This window comes from Manis javanica, chromosome 12, assembly GCF_040802235.1.
Source record: "Manis javanica isolate MJ-LG chromosome 12, MJ_LKY, whole genome shotgun sequence".
Lineage (NCBI taxonomy): Eukaryota > Metazoa > Chordata > Mammalia > Pholidota > Manidae > Manis > Manis javanica.
Genome location: NC_133167.1, coordinates 86,553,660 through 86,571,749, shown reverse-complemented (window position 1 = coordinate 86,571,749; position 18,090 = coordinate 86,553,660). Strand labels below are relative to the sequence as shown.

Genomic DNA, 18,090 nt, shown 5'->3' with positions numbered 1-18,090 from the left:
TGACGGCCTCCCACCTCGTCCTACCCACTTTTATAAGTGGGGCAATAGCTGGATCTGTATTCTGAATGACGTCCCCGTGGTCACAGAGCCCAGTGGGGTCAGGGGTCAGGAGCCAGGGCTCAGAACCCACTAACACTCCTAACCTGAATTGCATGCTGGCTGTCCAGCAATAGGTCCTGGAGAAAGAAAGACAGCCCCTCCAGCATCCTGGCCTTTTGCCCTGGTCCACATGCAGGGGTCCTCAGTGCAGGGCAAGGGGCCATGCTGGGGTCTCTACCTGGGGCAGAGCCTGGCCTCACGTGCTCAGGAAACAGGCTTAGAAGGACCAAGGGTGCCTTCAGAGCTTCTGCCTGTACCAGGGCTCCATCCTGGGGAACCCCTTGGGCCAGCTGTCCACTAGGGACCCTTTGGGGGACCATGAGGTATCACTAGAAGTCAGATTAGCAGCTTGCATGCAGCCCTGTATCGTGAGAGGGCAGAACTCTGTCCCTTGGGAACCACCAGCAGGTACTGAAGCTCACTGAGGGCTGGGCCAGTGCCAGTCCCTACACTTATGGGGACAAGGGACCAGAAAACCATCACATGCAAATAGCCCCCCAAAACAGTTCACATTTGGGGAGTTGACATAGGACAGAGAGAAATAGAGGGGAGGAGGCAGGTGGGAGGGGAGGAGAGCAGAAAAAGAAAACTTCCGTACCTACCCACGGCTCCTCACGCCTCTGTGCGTCTGCATCCATTTCCTCACTAAGCGAAGGGCAGCGATGGAGCTGCCTTCCTGAGACAGGTGGCAAAGGACAGGCTGGGGCCCAGCCCAGGGGCAGGTGGGGGCCCGGGCACCTGAGCACACGTGGGAGGGGATGGCTGTATGCGCTGGGGCGGGGAGCAGGGGTGGTGACCGGTGCTGCCTGGCTGTGGGGCCGGGGCATGAGCCCCCTGGGGCCAAGCAGGGCCGGGGGCAGAGCGGATGGCACGGCCCATTCGGTGAAGGTGACAGCTGGAAGGAAGCCCCGTCTCCCGTGCCCCCACCAGCCTCGCACACTCTGGCCTTCCCTTCGCCCTCAGCCCCCGCGCTCAGTCACACCCGTGCCCACGGGGTGGGGCCCCGAGCCCTGCGGTCAGCCTGGTCTGGACCCCTGGGCACTCCAGGGAACTAGCGGGCTCACTGCGGGCTGTGGCGTCCAGGATAAACTGAGCTCTGCTGGCTGATTCTCAGAGAGAATGTGACGGCGATGGAGTACACAGAGGCCCGAAAACTCAGCAGCTCGTGCCCTGTGGCTCGGACACCACGGGGCTCGCCAAGAGGGGGCCCTTTTCACTGTGTCCCAGACACCAAGGCTGCCTCCTCCGGCGGGCGCAGTGGCAGCCCCCGTCCAGCAGAGGGCAGCGCCCCCAGGCCCAGCTAGAGCTGCTCCAGTCGCATGAGGCTCAGGGAGGTACCAAGATCAGGCAGCTGGCCCAGCTGAGCAGGTGGCGTTGTGGTAATCACTGCTGGCCTCTGGGGCAGGGGCAGAGGGAGAAGAGAAAGGGTTCACCCTCTGACCCCCTCGGACTGCTTGCTCTGCTGCGGCATTTGGCCCAGGTCACCCGTGGCCATTGCCTGCCCACTGCTTAGAGCTGCTGTAGGCGCGTGGAAACCCTCCGTTCTTTGCTTTTCCAGACATCAAATCTATGCAAGTGACCCTCCAATGCTCCCGCCTGCAAAAAGATGCACATGGGCCTCCCCTCCCCCCCCCCCCACACACACATTCAAGCTGGACTCCAATCCTGCACACAATTCAGGGGCTTCTGAAGTCCCTGCAGGGACCTCGAGCATGTGACCCAATCCCTGCAGGGACCTCGAGCATGTGACCCAAACTAACGCTGACACTGTGCTAGGGACCGCTAAGAACACTACAGACAGTCAGTGAAGAAGCAACCGCCCAGGGACACTTCTCTACGAACTTAACGGTAACCGCCAACCCCGTGACAGTGCACCATCCAGGCGCCGTATCGTTCGGAATTCTACCACCGCGCGGCTTCAGGAACTCTCTCCTCGATACAGCGCCCGGTGAGGGTAATGCTGACGTCCCAACACAGCACAGGACGCGCTCCTGGGGCTGGTGGTGGACAGGAGAAGAGGTCAGCAACCAGAAGAGGAAGAACTCAAGAGCAAATATAAAACGGAATGCTAGAGCAAGTACCAAGTAACCATAAAAATAATTTCCATCCTCTTCCATTTATAAATGAGGATGCTAAGGCCCAGAGGACTAAACTACATACAGAATTCATGTTCTCAATAACATTGCCAAGGATGGGCAGATCCTGACTGGTGCTCAGGGTGGAACCTGTGCCTGATCCACGGCTCCCATCATCACACTTGCCTCTAGCATCAGCCGTGAGGTGCCTAGCAGGTGCCTGGCTCAATTCAGGCAGTATTAGTAAACACCCCTGGTTTGGTTATATTCTCTGTGGAATAACAGGGTAAGTCTAACCCCTGGTTCTTGAGAGTGTGGTCTCCCCACCATCAGCATCACACGGGAACTTGTCAGAAGAGCAGACACTAGGGGAGGGGTCCCCACACCTGCATTTTGACACGCCCTCCAAGTGAGGACGCAGCGCTCAAGTCAGAGACACCGCTCTCGGAGGTTTCCAAAAGTGTGGCTGGAATGAGGCTAGAGATGTTCTGTGTCAGCTAAGTTTGAGAGAAACACAGTCTAGTCCCCTTCCAGCACATTCCAGACACACATGAGCACATTAAAGGCTCTGAAAGTTCCACAGTCAAGGAACCTGTCTGACTTGACTTAGCCCTGGGTTTCCCAAGTTTACCTGCCCAGAGAATCTTACGTGACAGCTATCCGTGCCTGCCGGGTGGAGAAACGCCGGCCTGGAGGGCCCCTTCCAGGGCTGACACTGGTGGGTCCGGGAGGCAGAGGCTTGCCGCCAGCACGCCCTCCAAGCGCCCAGCTCTTAACAAGACTAATTAGGGCTAGAAAACATCAGACCCGCTGTGGCCCTGGGTGTCTCACCTCCACGCAGCAGAGGCTGTCTGCCCTCTCCTAATGCAGGCGCCTTACAGGAGTGCAGGTTTCCCTGGCACCATAAATTCAGAGCCAAGTTCTCTCTCCCTTTCAAGGCAAGGAGATTTGCAGGCAGGTCGCTACCACTGCTCCCGAGATGGAGCCCTGCGGACCCGCTGGGGCTTTCCCAACACCGGCCGACTGTGGCCGGCCACTCACACGTTCTTTAAGGCCTAAGGATCTGCTCTTGAGCAGCATCACCAAATAGCATGCCAGGTCCTACCGCGACCTTTGCTGATGGCTGCCAGGCTGAGGGGGGCAGCCGTGCCAGGCACACACTCTGGTGCAAGAAACTGCAAACTCAAGAGTTCAGTGATTTGCAATACAAGAGAGACATCTTCCTGGGACCAATTACAGGGTTAAATAGCAGAACCCCTCTTCTTGCATTTCTAATAAAGTGTTCCCCAAACTGTCAAAACACTTTTCAGAAAATTCTCTGCTTCATGAAAAGCAGCCCTCTGAAAATCTTTGTCAAGGAACACCCCCCCATCCCTCTCTGCACCCCAGAACTGCCAACCCACGCACTTTCTTATCAAACACACAGTGCACAAAATGCAACCAGCATTCTTCACTGCTCGTCCAGCACCTCACATGCCTTGCCCAGGGCATTTATACAAGTTGACTTTATCTAGGCAAAATGTCAAGATTTATGTGTACTGCTCTGAAGGGTCAGCCTGCCATGTGACCAACCCCAACAGCTGATCAGAAGATGAACAGGAACATCCCAGCTGGAGAGGCCATGCTCACCCAGCCCCGTGTGCCTGCAGCATGTCCCAGTCTGCAGGGGGGGCACGGCTGAGGCCCGAGCCCAGGCAGGGACAAGGTCCAGACTCCTGTGAACACCGCTTGCTAAGGCCACACATGGCTGGGCTTAATTAAACATAAGCCTTCGGGGATAATTTTCTCTCCTGGGCTTTTAGACCCTTTCCCTGTCTGTCCTAAGCACAAGCGAGGCTCTTGCTTCCAAAAAGGCATGTGGAATGTGCTCAGACGTCCCAGAAGTTCACTCAAGACACCGCTTGGGTCGAGGGCACCCAAGCGTGTAACACCCTGTGTCAGATTAAGTCCACAGTGGTTGCTTGTCATCCATATTTAATTTTGTGAGTCTGTTAATTTTTCACTAGGTTCTAGCAAGGGCCATTGGAGGTCCCCAGGAGTGCGCTCGGTGAGGCGAGAAGTACTTTGTGGCAGAGCAGATTGGGCTTGAAATTGGGGTGTCCCACTTTCCCATTTGGCTGCCGAGCCCCATCTTCCCAACCGGCGGCACAGATCCTGAATAAAACATGGTCCCATTTGGAGCTGACTTTCCTTTTTCTCCCTGTCACAATTGGTTTTCTTCAAGGAGAAGCACTTTTTTATGAAGGAGATGTGCTCTAACTCCAGGGTCCTACGCATCTTGGCTTTGCTTCCAAAGCAGATGGAGGCCACGTCCTTTGATGGCATCTGGGTACCTCTTCCTGTGGAAGAAGCCAGACCCCAGGGCAGCTGGGGACCCCAGCAGAGCCTCCCCTCAACACAGTCCCGCTCCTGCCTGGTGCCCACTGCCCCTTAAAGGAATAAAGTCAGGTCCTTGGGCCCCTCCTGGGGGGAAGCTGACCCCGGTCCCTGCATCCCCACTGCTTCCTCAGCCACAAAGCAGGGCTCAGGAGCTCCAGGGCTGGGCCAGGCCAAGTTCTGACAAAAAGGCAGCAGCACAGACCTATTTTGGTAATTATTACTCTATGCCAAGTGTTTCACTCTCTCCCGCAAAGGAACCCCACAAAGTACGTTTGCTTGTTCTTCCTACACATAGATGAGGAAACCGAGGCTCAGAGAGGTGAGAATAAACTTGCCTCAAGTCCCCCAGGTAGCAGAGTGGGTGGAAATGGTCTCTAATCTGGCCTACACATTTAAGGCACCGAGTCCGGCTGGCTGGCAGCTCCCCACCCCCACCCCCTCCCATGGCCTGCAAGGCAGCACGGGGTGCCCTGGGCAGGCAGGGCAGCCGAGGTGGGGACCACAGGCTCCCGGGAACTCAGGCCTGCGCAGGAAAAGGTGGAACGCACCTAAGACACCTGCCCAACGGGGCACGGAGCGGAGGTCATCCTGCCGCCCAGCCCGCCCCACAAGGGGGGCTGGTGTAGGACCCCAACCTCCCTGAGAAATAAGTTAGCCTAAGAGTAGCCATCTTGAAGCCCAAAAAGCCATTCTGATATATGACTCACAGGGAACAACTGAAACCAGGTAACTCCTCTGGAAAAACAAGTTAATCAATCATGACTGCTGGCAGCGCTAACCTTTCGGTTAGTTAAGCATAAAAGCTGACCCTACCTTGCTACACCCCCAGGACGTGGCACTAACCCAGAAATCGTAGGTTTGAAAAATTACTGCCTTTGTAGTATTGTTATCTTGCTATGTAGTATTGTTATCTTGTTACTACAACATAATCTGTAACCATGGTAATTCTCTAGGGCTGAATGCCTCAGAAAATCCTATATAACCACTTAGTTGTAAGTACTCAGGGTCCTCGTTGAGACCTGCTGCGACAGGCTGACTTGGACCCCAACTAGTTGGCTTCCGAATAAATTCCTCTTGCTTGTTGCATCAAGAAACGTCTTTGGTGAGTGATTTGGGGCGGCGCCTTCCTCAGGGGAATCCAACACTGGCTGCTTCTGATTGGCGGAGGCTGCTGGGAGCTGCCCGCTGGGGGACTCGGCCTCAGCGGCAGCCGCTCCAGCCAAACGACTATCCCCGACCACTTCCCAGCCGCTGCCTACGGGCTCCTTGGTCCACCGAGAGCCAGAGAGCAGAGGGAACGGGATGGGACAGGACAGGGAGAGGCATGTGCTTGGCCAGGAGGGGGCATCCCTTGGGGTTCAGCCACTGGACAACAGAGATGAATCCCTCAAGGCACAAGATGTCACTGTCCCCGGGAACGAGGCTGGGCACCCTCCTCGTGGACAGACTGTGGAAAGAGCCAGACAGGGGTCCAGGGCGAAATGGGCGGTAACTCGCGCGCCTCTCTCCTCCTTCCGCTGATAGGAGAGCGAGATAAGGCGGCAGCTGGGAAGTTCAGGGACGACGGGCTTGAGTAACACCCACGAACCATCTGTCCCTCTGGGATCCGGCCATTTCCCACCCTGAACCTACTTCCCGTCAGGGAGAGGTCTGGCCGGATGTCCGGGCCTGTGGGGGCACGTCCTCCGGGGGCTGGTCCTCCCAGGGCTGGCACAGCCGCAGAAGGCAGGGCAGGTGCCCATCTGTCCCTACTTCTTTCCAGCTCCTGGCCTTTCCTTTGGCCGCAGCCACAAGGACTCTGCCGCCCATCAGTGTCGTCCAGACCTGCAGATGTCCTCGGCACCTGAACTGTCACAGCCTTGTGGACAGCTTGTCCTAGGCTTCCTTCTCCATGTTGAAAATTCAAACCCTCCTTAAAAGGCTAATACTTACTAAGCCCTTCCAATGTGCCAGGCACTCTCTCAAGCGTTTTATGTGAGAGTTGCTAGCCCCATTTGCTGAAGCCCAGAGAGGTTAAGGAACTTTGCTCAGTCACGGTCACAGCCTGCCAGCGGCGGAGCGTGGGTGGCCGGGCAGCTCCAGAGCCCGCACCGGTGCCCCTGCATTCCTGCCTCAGGCCCTGGGCTCAAGTTCCAGCACCCACCATGCCCCCCAGGGCAGGCCCAGAAACCGCCCAGAGGGGTCTGGGGGAGGAAAGGGGCCCTGTGCTCCCAGCAAGTGGGCGGCACGCTGCCCAGGGCTCCCGGGGGGGCTGTGCCATGAGCACACTCTCCCATGGGGCTGAAGCCAGATGCTTCTAGATGACCAGAAGGCTGGACAAAACCGGCCACTAGACAAGGCTGCCACACTCAGGAGACGAGTACCCGGGGCTGGTTTTGCCTCAGTCTGACTTACACGGAGCTGCAGGTTTGGAGGGCAAGGTAATGTCTGACAATTAAGAGTTCCACTGATGTCTGAAAACAATCTAAAGCCTTGGGCTGATTGGCCCCGAAGGCACCCTCTGCATCCCTTCAAAGCCGTGGTCTCTGGATGGTCAGCAGCCCAGGCTGCAGGAAGACGAGAGCCATGTGAGGAAGCCAGGCCTCAAGGCTGTGGACTCGGGGGCTCAGAGCTGGTGCCGCCTGGAGGCGCCGAATCACAGGCCCCGGGGCTCCGGACGCCTCCCTTACCTTCCAGAGGTGGGTGGCTGGTGCCGGGTGGACACCGCCTCCCACAGGTGTACAGGTCCCTTTACAGGGCCAACCATCACTGGAGCACTGGCTCCTGCCTTCTGAAAGATAAAGAGGCCTTCCCGGGTGAGTCCCGTGGGAAAGGGTCCCCACGCGCTTGGGCGACGACCCGGCCCCTCACCCACAGCCCCCTCCCTCCCTACTGCCCACCCAGGCCACCCCCCTTAGGCCTGTGCACCTAAATCACACCCACAGTAACCCTCACACTCCTGTCTTCACCTCATGATGTTCTGAAGGGCTTAGTTTGTGACAGTGGAGATAATGAAATCCTTTTTTTAAAAAAAGTTTGAGGTGGTGCGAGCGGGGCCAGGTTCCCCGCGCGCCGAGGGGAAGGGCACCGCGGGCCCCCGCAGCCCGCAGGCCGGGCGGGGTGGGTGTCCGCGGGGGAGTCCCCGGTCCCTGTCAGGCGGGGCGAGACCACGGCGCTCGGGCCGCGGGGGGGAGCGTGGGCACGCGCGGCCGGGGGGAGGCGGCCCAGCGCGCTGGGGCTCCCGCCGCCGCCCCGGGGGCTGGCTGATGGTTCGGGAGGGAAGATGGCTGCGGGGCAGCCGCAGGCCGGCGGCCGGGCGCGGCGCTGCTGAGCCCCGCTCTCCGGATCCCCCTCCCGCGGTGGGCGCGCCCGCCCCGGGGCTCCCGCGGGCCCCCTCCCCCTCCCCCCCCCCCCCCCTCCCCCCAGGTCCCCCCCGGTGCGCCCCGCGCAGTCCGCGCCGCCCGCCGCCAGCCCGGCCCGGGCGCCGCGGCCGACAAGGTCAGGAGACGAGAGGCGACGCGCGAGTGCGGCCGGAGGGAGCCGAGCGGAGGCGGCCGCGGCCGCGGCGGGGGTCTGTCCCCCCCGACCGGGCAGCGGGACTGGGGCATGCGCCGGTGAGGACGAGGAGCAGCGGCGGCGGCGGCGACGTTTCCTCCGGCCGGACTTGCCCTCGGGGGCCTCTCCGTGCGCGCCCCGGAGTGCAGCCCCGCCAGGCAGGGGCGCTGTGGAGGATGGGGCCGGGGGTCCCGGCCCGCGCTGGCACCCCGCAGCCGGCGGCCCCGGGGCCGTGGAGGGCCCGGCCGGCGGGCGGCGGGGGCGCCTCCTGCCTGTGGGACGGGACCAGCTGGCTGCTGTGCTACGGCTTCCTCTACCTGGCCCTCTACGCGCAGGTGTCCCAGTCCAAGCCGTGCGACAGGACCGGCTCCTGCTTCTCGGGCCGCTGTGTCAACGCCACCTGCCTCTGCGACCCGGGCTGGGTGGGGGACCAGTGCCAGCACTACCAGGGCAGGTTCAAGTTAACAGAAACTTCTGGATATTTAACAGATGGTCCAATTAATTACAAGTATAAAACTAAATGTAGGGGGGGGGGGAAACTAAATGTACATGGCTAATTGAAGGCTATCCAAATGCAGTGTTAAGATTAAGATTCAATCATTTTGCTACAGAATGTAGCTGGGATCATATGTATGTTTATAATGGAGATTCAATATATGCACCTTTAATAGCTGTGCTTAGTGGCTTGATAGTCCCCGAAATAAGGGGAAATGAAACTCTGCCTGAAGTCAGAACATTTGGCTATGCACTGTTACACTTTTTTAGTGATGCTGCATATAATTTAACTGGTCTCAACATTTTTTATTCAATCAATTCTTGTCCTAACAATTGCTCTGGTCATGGGAAGTGTACAACTAGTATGTCTGTTCCAAACCAAGTATATTGTGAATGTGATAAATACTGAAGGGTGAAGCTTGTGACATTCCTTACAGTAAAGCCAATTGTGGAAGTCCAGATCATGGTTACTGTGACCTCACCGGAGAAAAACTGTGTGTCTGCAATGACAGTTGGCAAGGCCCTGATTGTTCTTTGAATGTTCCTTCTACTGAGTCTTACTGGATTCTGCCAAATGTTAAACCCTTCAGTCCTTCTGTAGGTCGGGCTTCCCATAAGGCAGTTTTACATGGGAAATTTATGTGGGTGATTGGTGGATATACTTTTAACTACAGTTCTTTTCAAATGGTCCTGAATTACAATTTAGAAAGCAGTATATGGAATATAAGAGTTCTATCAAGCAGTCCTCTCCAGAGATACAGACACTCTCTTGCTTTATATCAGGAAAACATCTTTATGTATGGAGGCAGAATTGAAACAAATGCTGGCAGTGTCACGGATGAATTATGGCTTTTTAACATACGTAGTCAGTCATGGGGCACAAAAACTCCTACTGTTCCTGGACATGGTCAGCAGCATGCTGTGGAGGGACATTCAGCACATATTATGGAGTTGGATAGTAGAGATATTTTCATGATAATATTTGGATATTCTACAATATATGGTTATACAAGCAGCATACAGGAATACCGTATCTCATCAGACACTTGGCTTGTTCCAGAAACTAAAGGAGCCATTGTTCAAGGTGGATATGGCCATACCAGTGTGTATGATGAAATAACGAAATCCATTTATGTTCATGGAGGCTATAAAGCATTACCAGGCAATAAATATGGATTGGTAGATGATCTTTATAAGTATGAAGTTAACACTAAGACTTGGACGATTTTGAAAGAAAGTGGGTTTGCCAGATACCTTCATTCAGCTGTTCTCATCAATGGAGCTATGCTTATTATTGGAGGAAATACCCATGACACTTCCTTGAATAACGGTGCAAAATGTTTTTCTGCCGATTTCCTGGCATATGACATAGCTTGTGATGAATGGAAATTATTACCAAAACCAAATCTTCATAGAGATGTCAACAGATTTGGACACTCTGCAGTTGTCATTAATGGGTCTATGTATATTTTTGGAGGATTTTCTAGTGTACTCCTTAATGATACCCTTGTCTACAAGCCTCCAAATTGCAAGGCTTTCAGAGATGAAGAACTTTGTAAAAATGCTGGTCCAGGAATAAAATGTATTTGGAATAAAAATCACTGTGAATCTTGGGAATCTGGGAATAATAATATTCTTAGAGCAAAATGCCCTCCTAAAACAGCTGCTTCTGATGACAGATGCTACAGATATGCAGATTGTGCCAGCTGTACTGCCAACACAAATGGGTGCCAGTGGTGTGATGACAAGAAATGCATCTCAGCAAACAGTAACTGTAGTACGTCTGTGAAAAATTACACCAAATGCCATGTGAGAAATGAACAGACTTGTAACAAACTTACCAGTTGTAAAAGCTGTTCACTAAACTTGAATTGCCAGTGGGACCAGCGACAACAAGAATGCCAGGCTTTACCAGCTCATCTTTGTGGAGAAGGATGGAATTATATTGGGGATGCTTGTCTTAGAATCAATTCCAGTAGAGAAAGCTATGACAATGCAAAACTCTATTGCTATAATCTTAGTGGAAACCTTGCTTCATTAACAACCTCAAAAGAAGTAGAATTTGTTCTGGATGAAATACAGAAGTATACGCAACAGAAAGTGTCACCTTGGGTAGGATTGCACAAGATCAATATATCCTACTGGGGATGGGAAGACGTCACCTTTTACAAACACAACACTGCAGTGACTTCCGGGTGAACCAAATGATTCTGGGTTCTGTGCATATCTAGAAAGGGCTGCAGTGGCAAGGCTTACAAGCCAATCCTTGTACATCTATGGCAGATGGCCTTGTCTGTGAAAAACCTGTTGTCAGCCCAAACCAGAACGCAAGGCCATGCAAGAAGCTGTGCTCTCTGAGGACGTCGTGTACCAACTGCACGAGCAACGGCATGGAGTGCATGTGGTGCAGCAGCACGCGGCACTACGTCGACTCTAATGCGTGATCTCCTTTCCGTATGGACAGTGTCTGGAGTGGCAAACTACCACCTGCTCTCCTAATTGTTCTGGATTGAGAACCTGTGGACAATGTTTGGAACAACCTGGATGTGGCTGGTGCAATGATCCTAGTAATACAGGAAGAGGACACTGCATTGAAGGATCTTCACGGGGACCAAAGAAGCTTGTTGGAATGCACAGTAGTGAGATGGCTCTTGACACCAGTCTTTGTCCTAAAGAAAAGAACTATGAATGGTCCTTTACCCAGTGCCCAGGTAATAAAAATGTGATAAAAACAAAACAAAACAAAAGTTTGAATATTCATCTCTCAGAAGTTGTGTACTGATGTTGAGTAAATGCTTGGACCCAGCGGTCGGGTCGTGGGGACAGCTCTGCAGTGTGGCCACCCACCCCCATTCCTGGGCCCATCTCCCCACGTGATCCTTTTTCCCATGGTCCATTTTTGCTTTGGTTTTGGGTTTACACCCTTTGACATTTTTTCCAGTGTGTCACAGGGGGCCTCCCAAGGGGCACACTCTGCCCTGGGAAGTCTGTTATGATTCTGAAACCTTCTGTTTATGTGCAGGTGATGTGTTCCAGGCCTGTAAGGTCTGTTACTCAGGGCGGAGGCGGCCTCTGAGGGCACGGGGAACTGGGACTTGCTCTCCCAAACCGACTTACCTGCAGAAGTCCTGGCTCAACGATACGGCTGTGGCCAAGGCTAAATGGTATTGTTTCTAGAAGGCAGTGAGGATAATGCACTTCATTGACTTTCTGTCTCCCTCAGCAACAAAATGAAATATAAAAATGAACCCAGACTTAAAAAGGTGGACATGTGTGGATATGAGCTGACACGAACAGCTGTATGTTCTCTTCAGAGTATAACTTTCCCAAAAGCCACGGATGAAACCTTCCTCCTTGTCCACAGTGTCTTAGATATTTAATACATTTCAAACACCAACGACCTTGAAAGTAAACAGGATGGTCATTCCTAACGTCACTGATCTTCTTGGAAACTGGCTGTATGTGCACCGAGTGGTTCTTGCATCTCTAACAATAATAAGGCAGCAGCCGGCCTTACGCTCCGACCGCCTGATCCAGTGACTCTAAAAAAATGAGACGTGCTGTCAAGTAAGCATCTTCCATTCAGGGATGGAGGCCCCAGGCCATGGATGGAAACCGGGGCAGAACTAGCCATGTGATGTGACTCCTTTTCTGCGACGGTCTCTGTCCCCTCCTCCCCTTCCTCTGCATCGGGGTGGACCGACGGGAAAACACAGGCACCTGCTATAAACAGGCTTCGGCACGCGGGGGTGGGTGCGCCGCTCTCGGTGGTGCAGGAGCCCGAGCCGACTGCGCAGGGGCAGCGCAGCCCGGCTGGGCACCGAGTCTCCCGCACGACACACACACACAGCATCCTGCGCCTCTCCCAGGCCCTCAGCCAGAGATAACGTCTCAGCGCCGACATCGCATCGCCGTGAAAACAAAACGCTGCAGTCTACTGGAGGTGGTTTTTGTTCTGATTAAAATTTTTATTGAAATCTCTCAAATGTTACCAAGAAAGAGTTTTTGCCAGAGGGGGGAGGAAAAAAAAAAAATAGCTGAACAAGCAAATTCAACATGGGAGCTCCCTCTGCTGGTCTGCGGGAGGTTGACAGGTTACAAACACATTCCCAGAGACAAACCTAATCTGCTGGAGAAGTGGGCAAAAGACAGGTGTGTTGGGCTTTGCCTCAGGAGAGAAACACTAGAAGAAAAAAAAAATCCATGTCTCAAAACAGAGCACAATATTGCTGAGAGAAGTAAAATCATTTAAAAGCGTCTCCAAAGACACAGTACAGTAAGCTTTCCAAAACAGCCGGAATCATCCTCTACGGGGACGCTCCGTGCGGGTCTTCCCCACTGCGCTACCTCCAGTTAGCAATTCTCTTAGGCCCTCGGGGTGAAGGTTAAGTTCTGGTGCCCTTGTCTTTGCCTCCAAGTCTCTTCTTACAGGCTTCTCATCTACTTAGAGGAGAAAGATCCAGCGGGTCACGGCAGTGAGGCCTTCCCAAAGTTCCATCAGAGTAAGTCTCTGGCGAGCCAGCACTGGCATGGGAGGAGCAAGCCTGGGAGGGTGGGAGTCACGTGCCTCGGCTCCGCCCAGGGCAGAGCCGCGCGCAACTTTGGACAACTCCATCTTCTCCCGTCTGTTCCCTCATCTGTAAAATGGGTCAGACCAGCTGATCTGTAAAGCCTCCACCAGTTCGTTCTATGATTCTCTTATTGGACCAAGAAATTTAAGGAACCATATTTGCTCCTGAGTCTTTAGGATACGCAACCCACGCCTGCACCGGGCAGGGCTCCAAACGATAAGCGGGCTGAGCACAAGGATGTCCCTGAGCAGAGGAGGGCCCCACCGACTCTAGGACCGGTGTGGGGGAGTCAGGTGCAGTCCGGGTCGGGAAAGTCGTAAGACCGAAGAGGAGCTCACGGGGCGGGAGCTGCTACGGGCCGCACCTCCCAGCAGGTCAGATGGGCGAATGCACCTAACCTCGGCACTGTCTCCCCCATCCTTTCCCACGATGGCACCCGCTTTCTCATCTCTTAAGCCTCTCTGGCTCCTTCTCCCACCATATTCCCAGACTATTTGGATTTCATCCTTTGTAAGAATGAAGCAAGGGCAGGCCACCCAGTGCCATGGCCAACAGCCGTCATTCCCAGTCCTTTCTGGCCATTGCCAATTCTTGCTTTTCCTGGGTGATGGCGAAGGGCTTTGTGGCTGATTAACCAAAGCCACAGATACTTAGAAGACCAGGCAAACTTGGCCCTGCTTCAGGGTATTACTAATATCTGCCCAGTCGTCAGTTGATCCGTATTTAGGATCAGGGAAAGGAGGCATATCCGCAGAGGGCCGGGGAGGGCCCACAGGCAGACGGGGCTCTGAGCCGCTCCTCATCATCTATAGTCACCCCAAGGCCACTACGGCCACGCTGTTGACCCAGCAGGGGCCCGGGCCCACAGGTCTGCGATCTATCCCTGCACCCTGCCGTTGAGGGGCACCACGCACTGTGGGACCGAGGTGGGAAATGCAACAGGAGAGAAAAGCAGAGCGCACTGCCTGTCCTGAAACTGGGCGGCCGGTCTCAGACCACCCTGCAATTTCGGTCCTGTTCCTGGCGGCGTACTCTGACCACTGCCACCTACATCTTTCTTTACAACTTGCACTACTTTCTACCTCCTCCTCCCACAGAGGGTGTCCAGCGCTGGGGCCCAGGCAGCGTGGCCTCCCCTTTGCAGCATGCCTGCAGAGTCTGGTGAGCGGGGTCCTCCGTGTACGCATGAAGCACAGGTAACTCAGCTGAGAGAACAGGTGTCCGGTCAGCCACACTCCCAACCCCATGGCCTGCGAGAACCCTCCCCGGGGGCGGCCTGCAGGTTCTCATACCACACAGTGATTTCTGCACAATGTGAAAGAGTTTTAAGTACAAGGAAGAGTTTTCTGGGAAGCTGTTTACTTCACCCACCTTTGTAAATAATCACTGCGGGAAAACAAACAAAAAAGTCCAGGTTGACTTTTTTTTAAAAACCAGGCTTTCCTGGCTTTTGGAGGCATTACACACGCAGTGAGACAGATGAATCTATGCTCCTTCTCTCCAGTTTGCTACAGATCTGCACTCAGGGTTCCTCACCCTGATCACCAGTACTTGCTCTGAAAGCAAACCGAAGAGAAACGGTCTTTCCACCGGGAGAAGAAGGGGTGGCCTGTAAGGTCACCCGTGGAGAAGTGGCACGTTTGTCTATAACACTCAGGCTGTTCTTAGCAAAGCAGTCAGAACAAAGACCTCCACCGTGACCTGTAATTACATTCTAGACACTATTCCTTATAAACAGAAAAAAGGGACCTCTCGTCCTTTCTGTAAGATACGTGAGACAGCCCACCGGCCACCCGGAAGCTTCCAGCTTTCCCCGTTAGTCACCAGACCTCACGGCACTTGAGAACAGAGCTCTCTCAGCACACAGACACATACAGACACACACCTCCTGGTGAGGGCAAGCCCCCCTCAGCCCCCCTCCACACCACCAGCGCGCCCTGGTGACGCCCGCTAGCCGGCTGGTAGCTGGGGAGGCAACTGGGCTGGTCTCTCGTGTGAGATTCGAGGGTGAGATCATTAAGGAAGAGAGAGGTGTCGTTGGGGCGGACATCAGGCAGTGGGTGATATCATTGCTGTCAGATGGTCCTCGCGTCCTGGAGGGGTGTCAGCTTGATTTAGAGGGGATCAGTAATCTCCTGAAGGTGGATCTGTTAGCCGGGCAGGTGTTAGTGGTACGGTGCGCTCTGGGGATCCGGGCTGGGAGGACTTGTGGGGGGAGTGAGGTCGTGGCCGAGGGGGATGAATTACCTGGGCATGCAGTTAGGCGGGGTAGGTGAAAGCAGCAGGAGGAGGTAGGGCAGGCGCTAGCTCCGCTGGGTACAGAGGGTACGGGGCCCACACTTCAGGGCCACTGGGGTAAAGTGCAGGCACTGTGAGCTCATCTGTAAGAAAAGAATAGGGAGAGTTAGTGGTCACCAGACGGCTGCTTCCGCATCAGAGCACACACCCGTCCCCCAGGGCCCCGGCAATGGCACAAGGCAAACTGCTCTGATTCTTCTGATGACCTGTGGGCTTTGGTCCCCAAACTCTAAGCAAAGGAATGGTAAGTTCAACCTGGAAAAAAGCAACAGGCACATGCCTCCTGTCTGGCCTGCTGAGATCTCAGGCATGGGTCCAGCCTCGGACACACTGACATCTTTCCAACTGCAGCTGGGGCACCTGAGAGCAGGGGGGATTTCCTGCAGGGACAGCTGCTGTGGCCCTCCGAAGAGAGGCAGACAGGTGGGAGCGGCGAGCCCGAGGCCCGCTGGAGAGCCCCCGGGGGACACTGGCTTACTGGCAGGACCCCACAGACCAGAAGAACTATAGGACTTTTCTGTGCATCAGTGTAATTACTATTGGCACGTAAATCCCGATCACCAAGCATTTTCCCTTTAGCCTCAGAAGCATGGGGCCAGACATCGTGCCCACAGGGCAATTAAGATATTGAAAATTCAGAGAATAGGAGTGAAAAGCCGTGGGTATCCTGATGGAAGCAAAGCTCCGCAAAGATGCAAATGAGAATCCTCACAGTCACCTTGTCAGGAGCTGTTTACCCTGCCTGTATTTTCTAGGAGAAAAAGTGAGTCACACTGCCAACTGACTGGTCTGAATTTTCCTCATGCGGCTCCGATTCCATTCAGGTCAAGCTGCAGTTTGCCAGACTGGACGGCAAGTGCCCGGGCCTCAGAATGTTACCAGGAAGCGATCCATTAAAGTAACGGCTCATACAGGAGGGAGCGTCTCAACAGAGGCAAAAATAACACCAGTAATACTCAGGAATCTGGAGACTGTGGACCGCCAGATGTGCCTGCATCACCTGTCAAAATCTGGAATCAAGCAGGCCACTGAGGCCAGCTGGGAGGGAGTCTGGAAAGCCTACTTGGTAGAGTGACCCTGCCATTCAGGACTTTCCAGAAGGCTACAGCACCCGTGACCAAGGTCCAAGTCACACACTCTGTCTTACCACCTAGGAAGCCACCCCAGGCCTGCTCAGCCTGCCCAGGCCTCCCTCATCCTCCCCATCCCTGCCAAACTCTGGCTCCAGGCAGGGTTTCAGTGTGGTAAGAAGCAAAGCCGGGCTCTGCTGAGGGTGCCAGGGGGGTACAGGGACCTGGTGGGCAGGGGGGTCTCCCTGCAGCCTGCCTGCACTGCCAGTGCTCCCGACAAAGTGACAGGGAGCCCAGAGCTGACTGGGGCCGCCTACCCAGAGGGCGGCCTGGACAGGCCACTGACGTAGAATGGTGCCCTGGGGCAGGTCACACAGGCTGCTGTGCCCAGGCTAGAGAGCCCTCAAGGGCGGGCTGATGGCCCTTATTTGCACAGAACAGTGGCTTCACGTGTCTCTAAAACAAGCAGGTCTACCCATTCACTTCCAGGTCTAGTGTGCATAGGTGTGTGTGTAATTTCTGAAAGGAAATTCCTTGCAAAGGGGCTGAGACAATGTTTAACAGACCCTGCGTTTCCTGTCCCGACGAGAGCCCGTGATCTCCACCAGCACCACTCATGTGGGAACCCAGCTCGTGGAAACTAACCAAAACCAATGCCTCTGATTCTAACAAGCCACCACTCTCGGAATGGCAAGTTATCGTTATTTCAGCTACCCCGCTATTTTAAGATGTTCTGAGTTTTTTAGATGCCAAGACTCTCAAGAGCCAGCACAGTCCCGTCTCAGCCCCAGTGTGTCCGGCCAGCCGCATGCGGGCCTGCAGTCTGGGGGGCCCTCCTCCCCTGCCCTTGTCACCTGACAGGCTCGGCGGGGAGGGGCTTGCACTCATCACCGGTGCTTCCTTTACAAAGCTGTAAAAATGAAATGAGTATGTCTTTTAAGATATTCAATCCTAAAGAGATAAATATGGAGATAAGAAGGTGCAGTGTTTCCACCTCAGCCTGACTCAGGGAATTTATCATTTCCAGACATCTGCACATTTTTGGCCTAAAGCACTATTTCCCATTGGGTCTTTTCTGATGCTCAAAGACAATTCACTGATTAACGTCTGCACAATACCCAGCCCAAGAGAGTGGGGGTCCTCTGACCCCAAATCTGCTGAGTAACAGTTTAGAAAGGTAGTGAAGCAGAGCCTAAAAAGGAAGAGAACCACCTTAGGGGAAACACACCCCCGGTGTACCTCCCCTTTCCCTTCGGGAATCCGCAGTCACCATAGAGGAGCCAAGCAGAGCGCACCCCCTTCCTGCGGCCCCGGCTGCATCCGTTCTCCTTCTGCCCCTCTGAGGACGGGGCAGCCGGGCTCAGACTGCGTCGGTGGGGACGTCCGTGCCAGGGAGCCCCGGGAGGGGGCAGGGAGGGGGCCTCCAGCAACACATTTCCCGGGGCTGGGGCCTCGCTCGGGTCTGCCCCACGGTGCGTCATGGCCCTCGTTGTACTGAATAGGACCTGACGAGAAATTCAAACAGTTGCTTAAAGACACACCATTTCATTGAAGGAACTTAGGAAGGTC

General features: G+C 54.7%; 2 protein-coding genes and 1 pseudogene across 10 annotated transcripts in view; 1 reads left to right on the top strand and 2 right to left on the bottom strand.

Annotated features, from left to right (window-relative positions):
- The window catches only part of LOC118968214 (ral-GDS-related protein), a 71,345-nt gene extending 62,869 nt beyond the window's left edge, over positions 1-8,476 (bottom strand). For 2 of the 7 annotated variants that reach the window (XR_012123967.1, XM_073218996.1), the window contains exon 1: positions 702-5,168. The gene's annotated coding sequence lies outside the window, so the exon portion shown is untranslated. Of the gene's footprint in view, positions 1-697; positions 5,169-8,404 lie in introns of those variants that run through there. The other 5 variants (XM_073218993.1, XM_073218995.1, XM_073218997.1 and 2 more) reach the window with 5 other exon arrangements.
- LOC118968182 (attractin-like protein 1 pseudogene) lies at positions 7,467-12,409 on the top strand (annotated as a pseudogene).
- A 117-nt stretch (positions 12,410-12,526) lies between these two features.
- LOC118968185 (RNA-binding protein with multiple splicing-like) overlaps positions 12,527-18,090 on the bottom strand; it is a 118,424-nt gene continuing 112,860 nt past the window's right edge. For 2 of the 3 annotated variants that reach the window (XM_073219001.1, XM_073218999.1), the window contains exons 4-5: positions 15,401-15,534; positions 12,527-12,765 (exon numbers count right to left, since the gene is read on the bottom strand). In XM_073219001.1, the coding sequence (XP_073075102.1) occupies positions 15,413-15,534 (122 nt within the window). In that variant the 3' untranslated portion in view covers positions 12,527-12,765; positions 15,401-15,412. Of the gene's footprint in view, positions 13,220-15,400; positions 15,535-18,090 lie in introns of all 3 variants that reach the window. The other variant, XM_073219000.1, reaches the window with a different exon arrangement.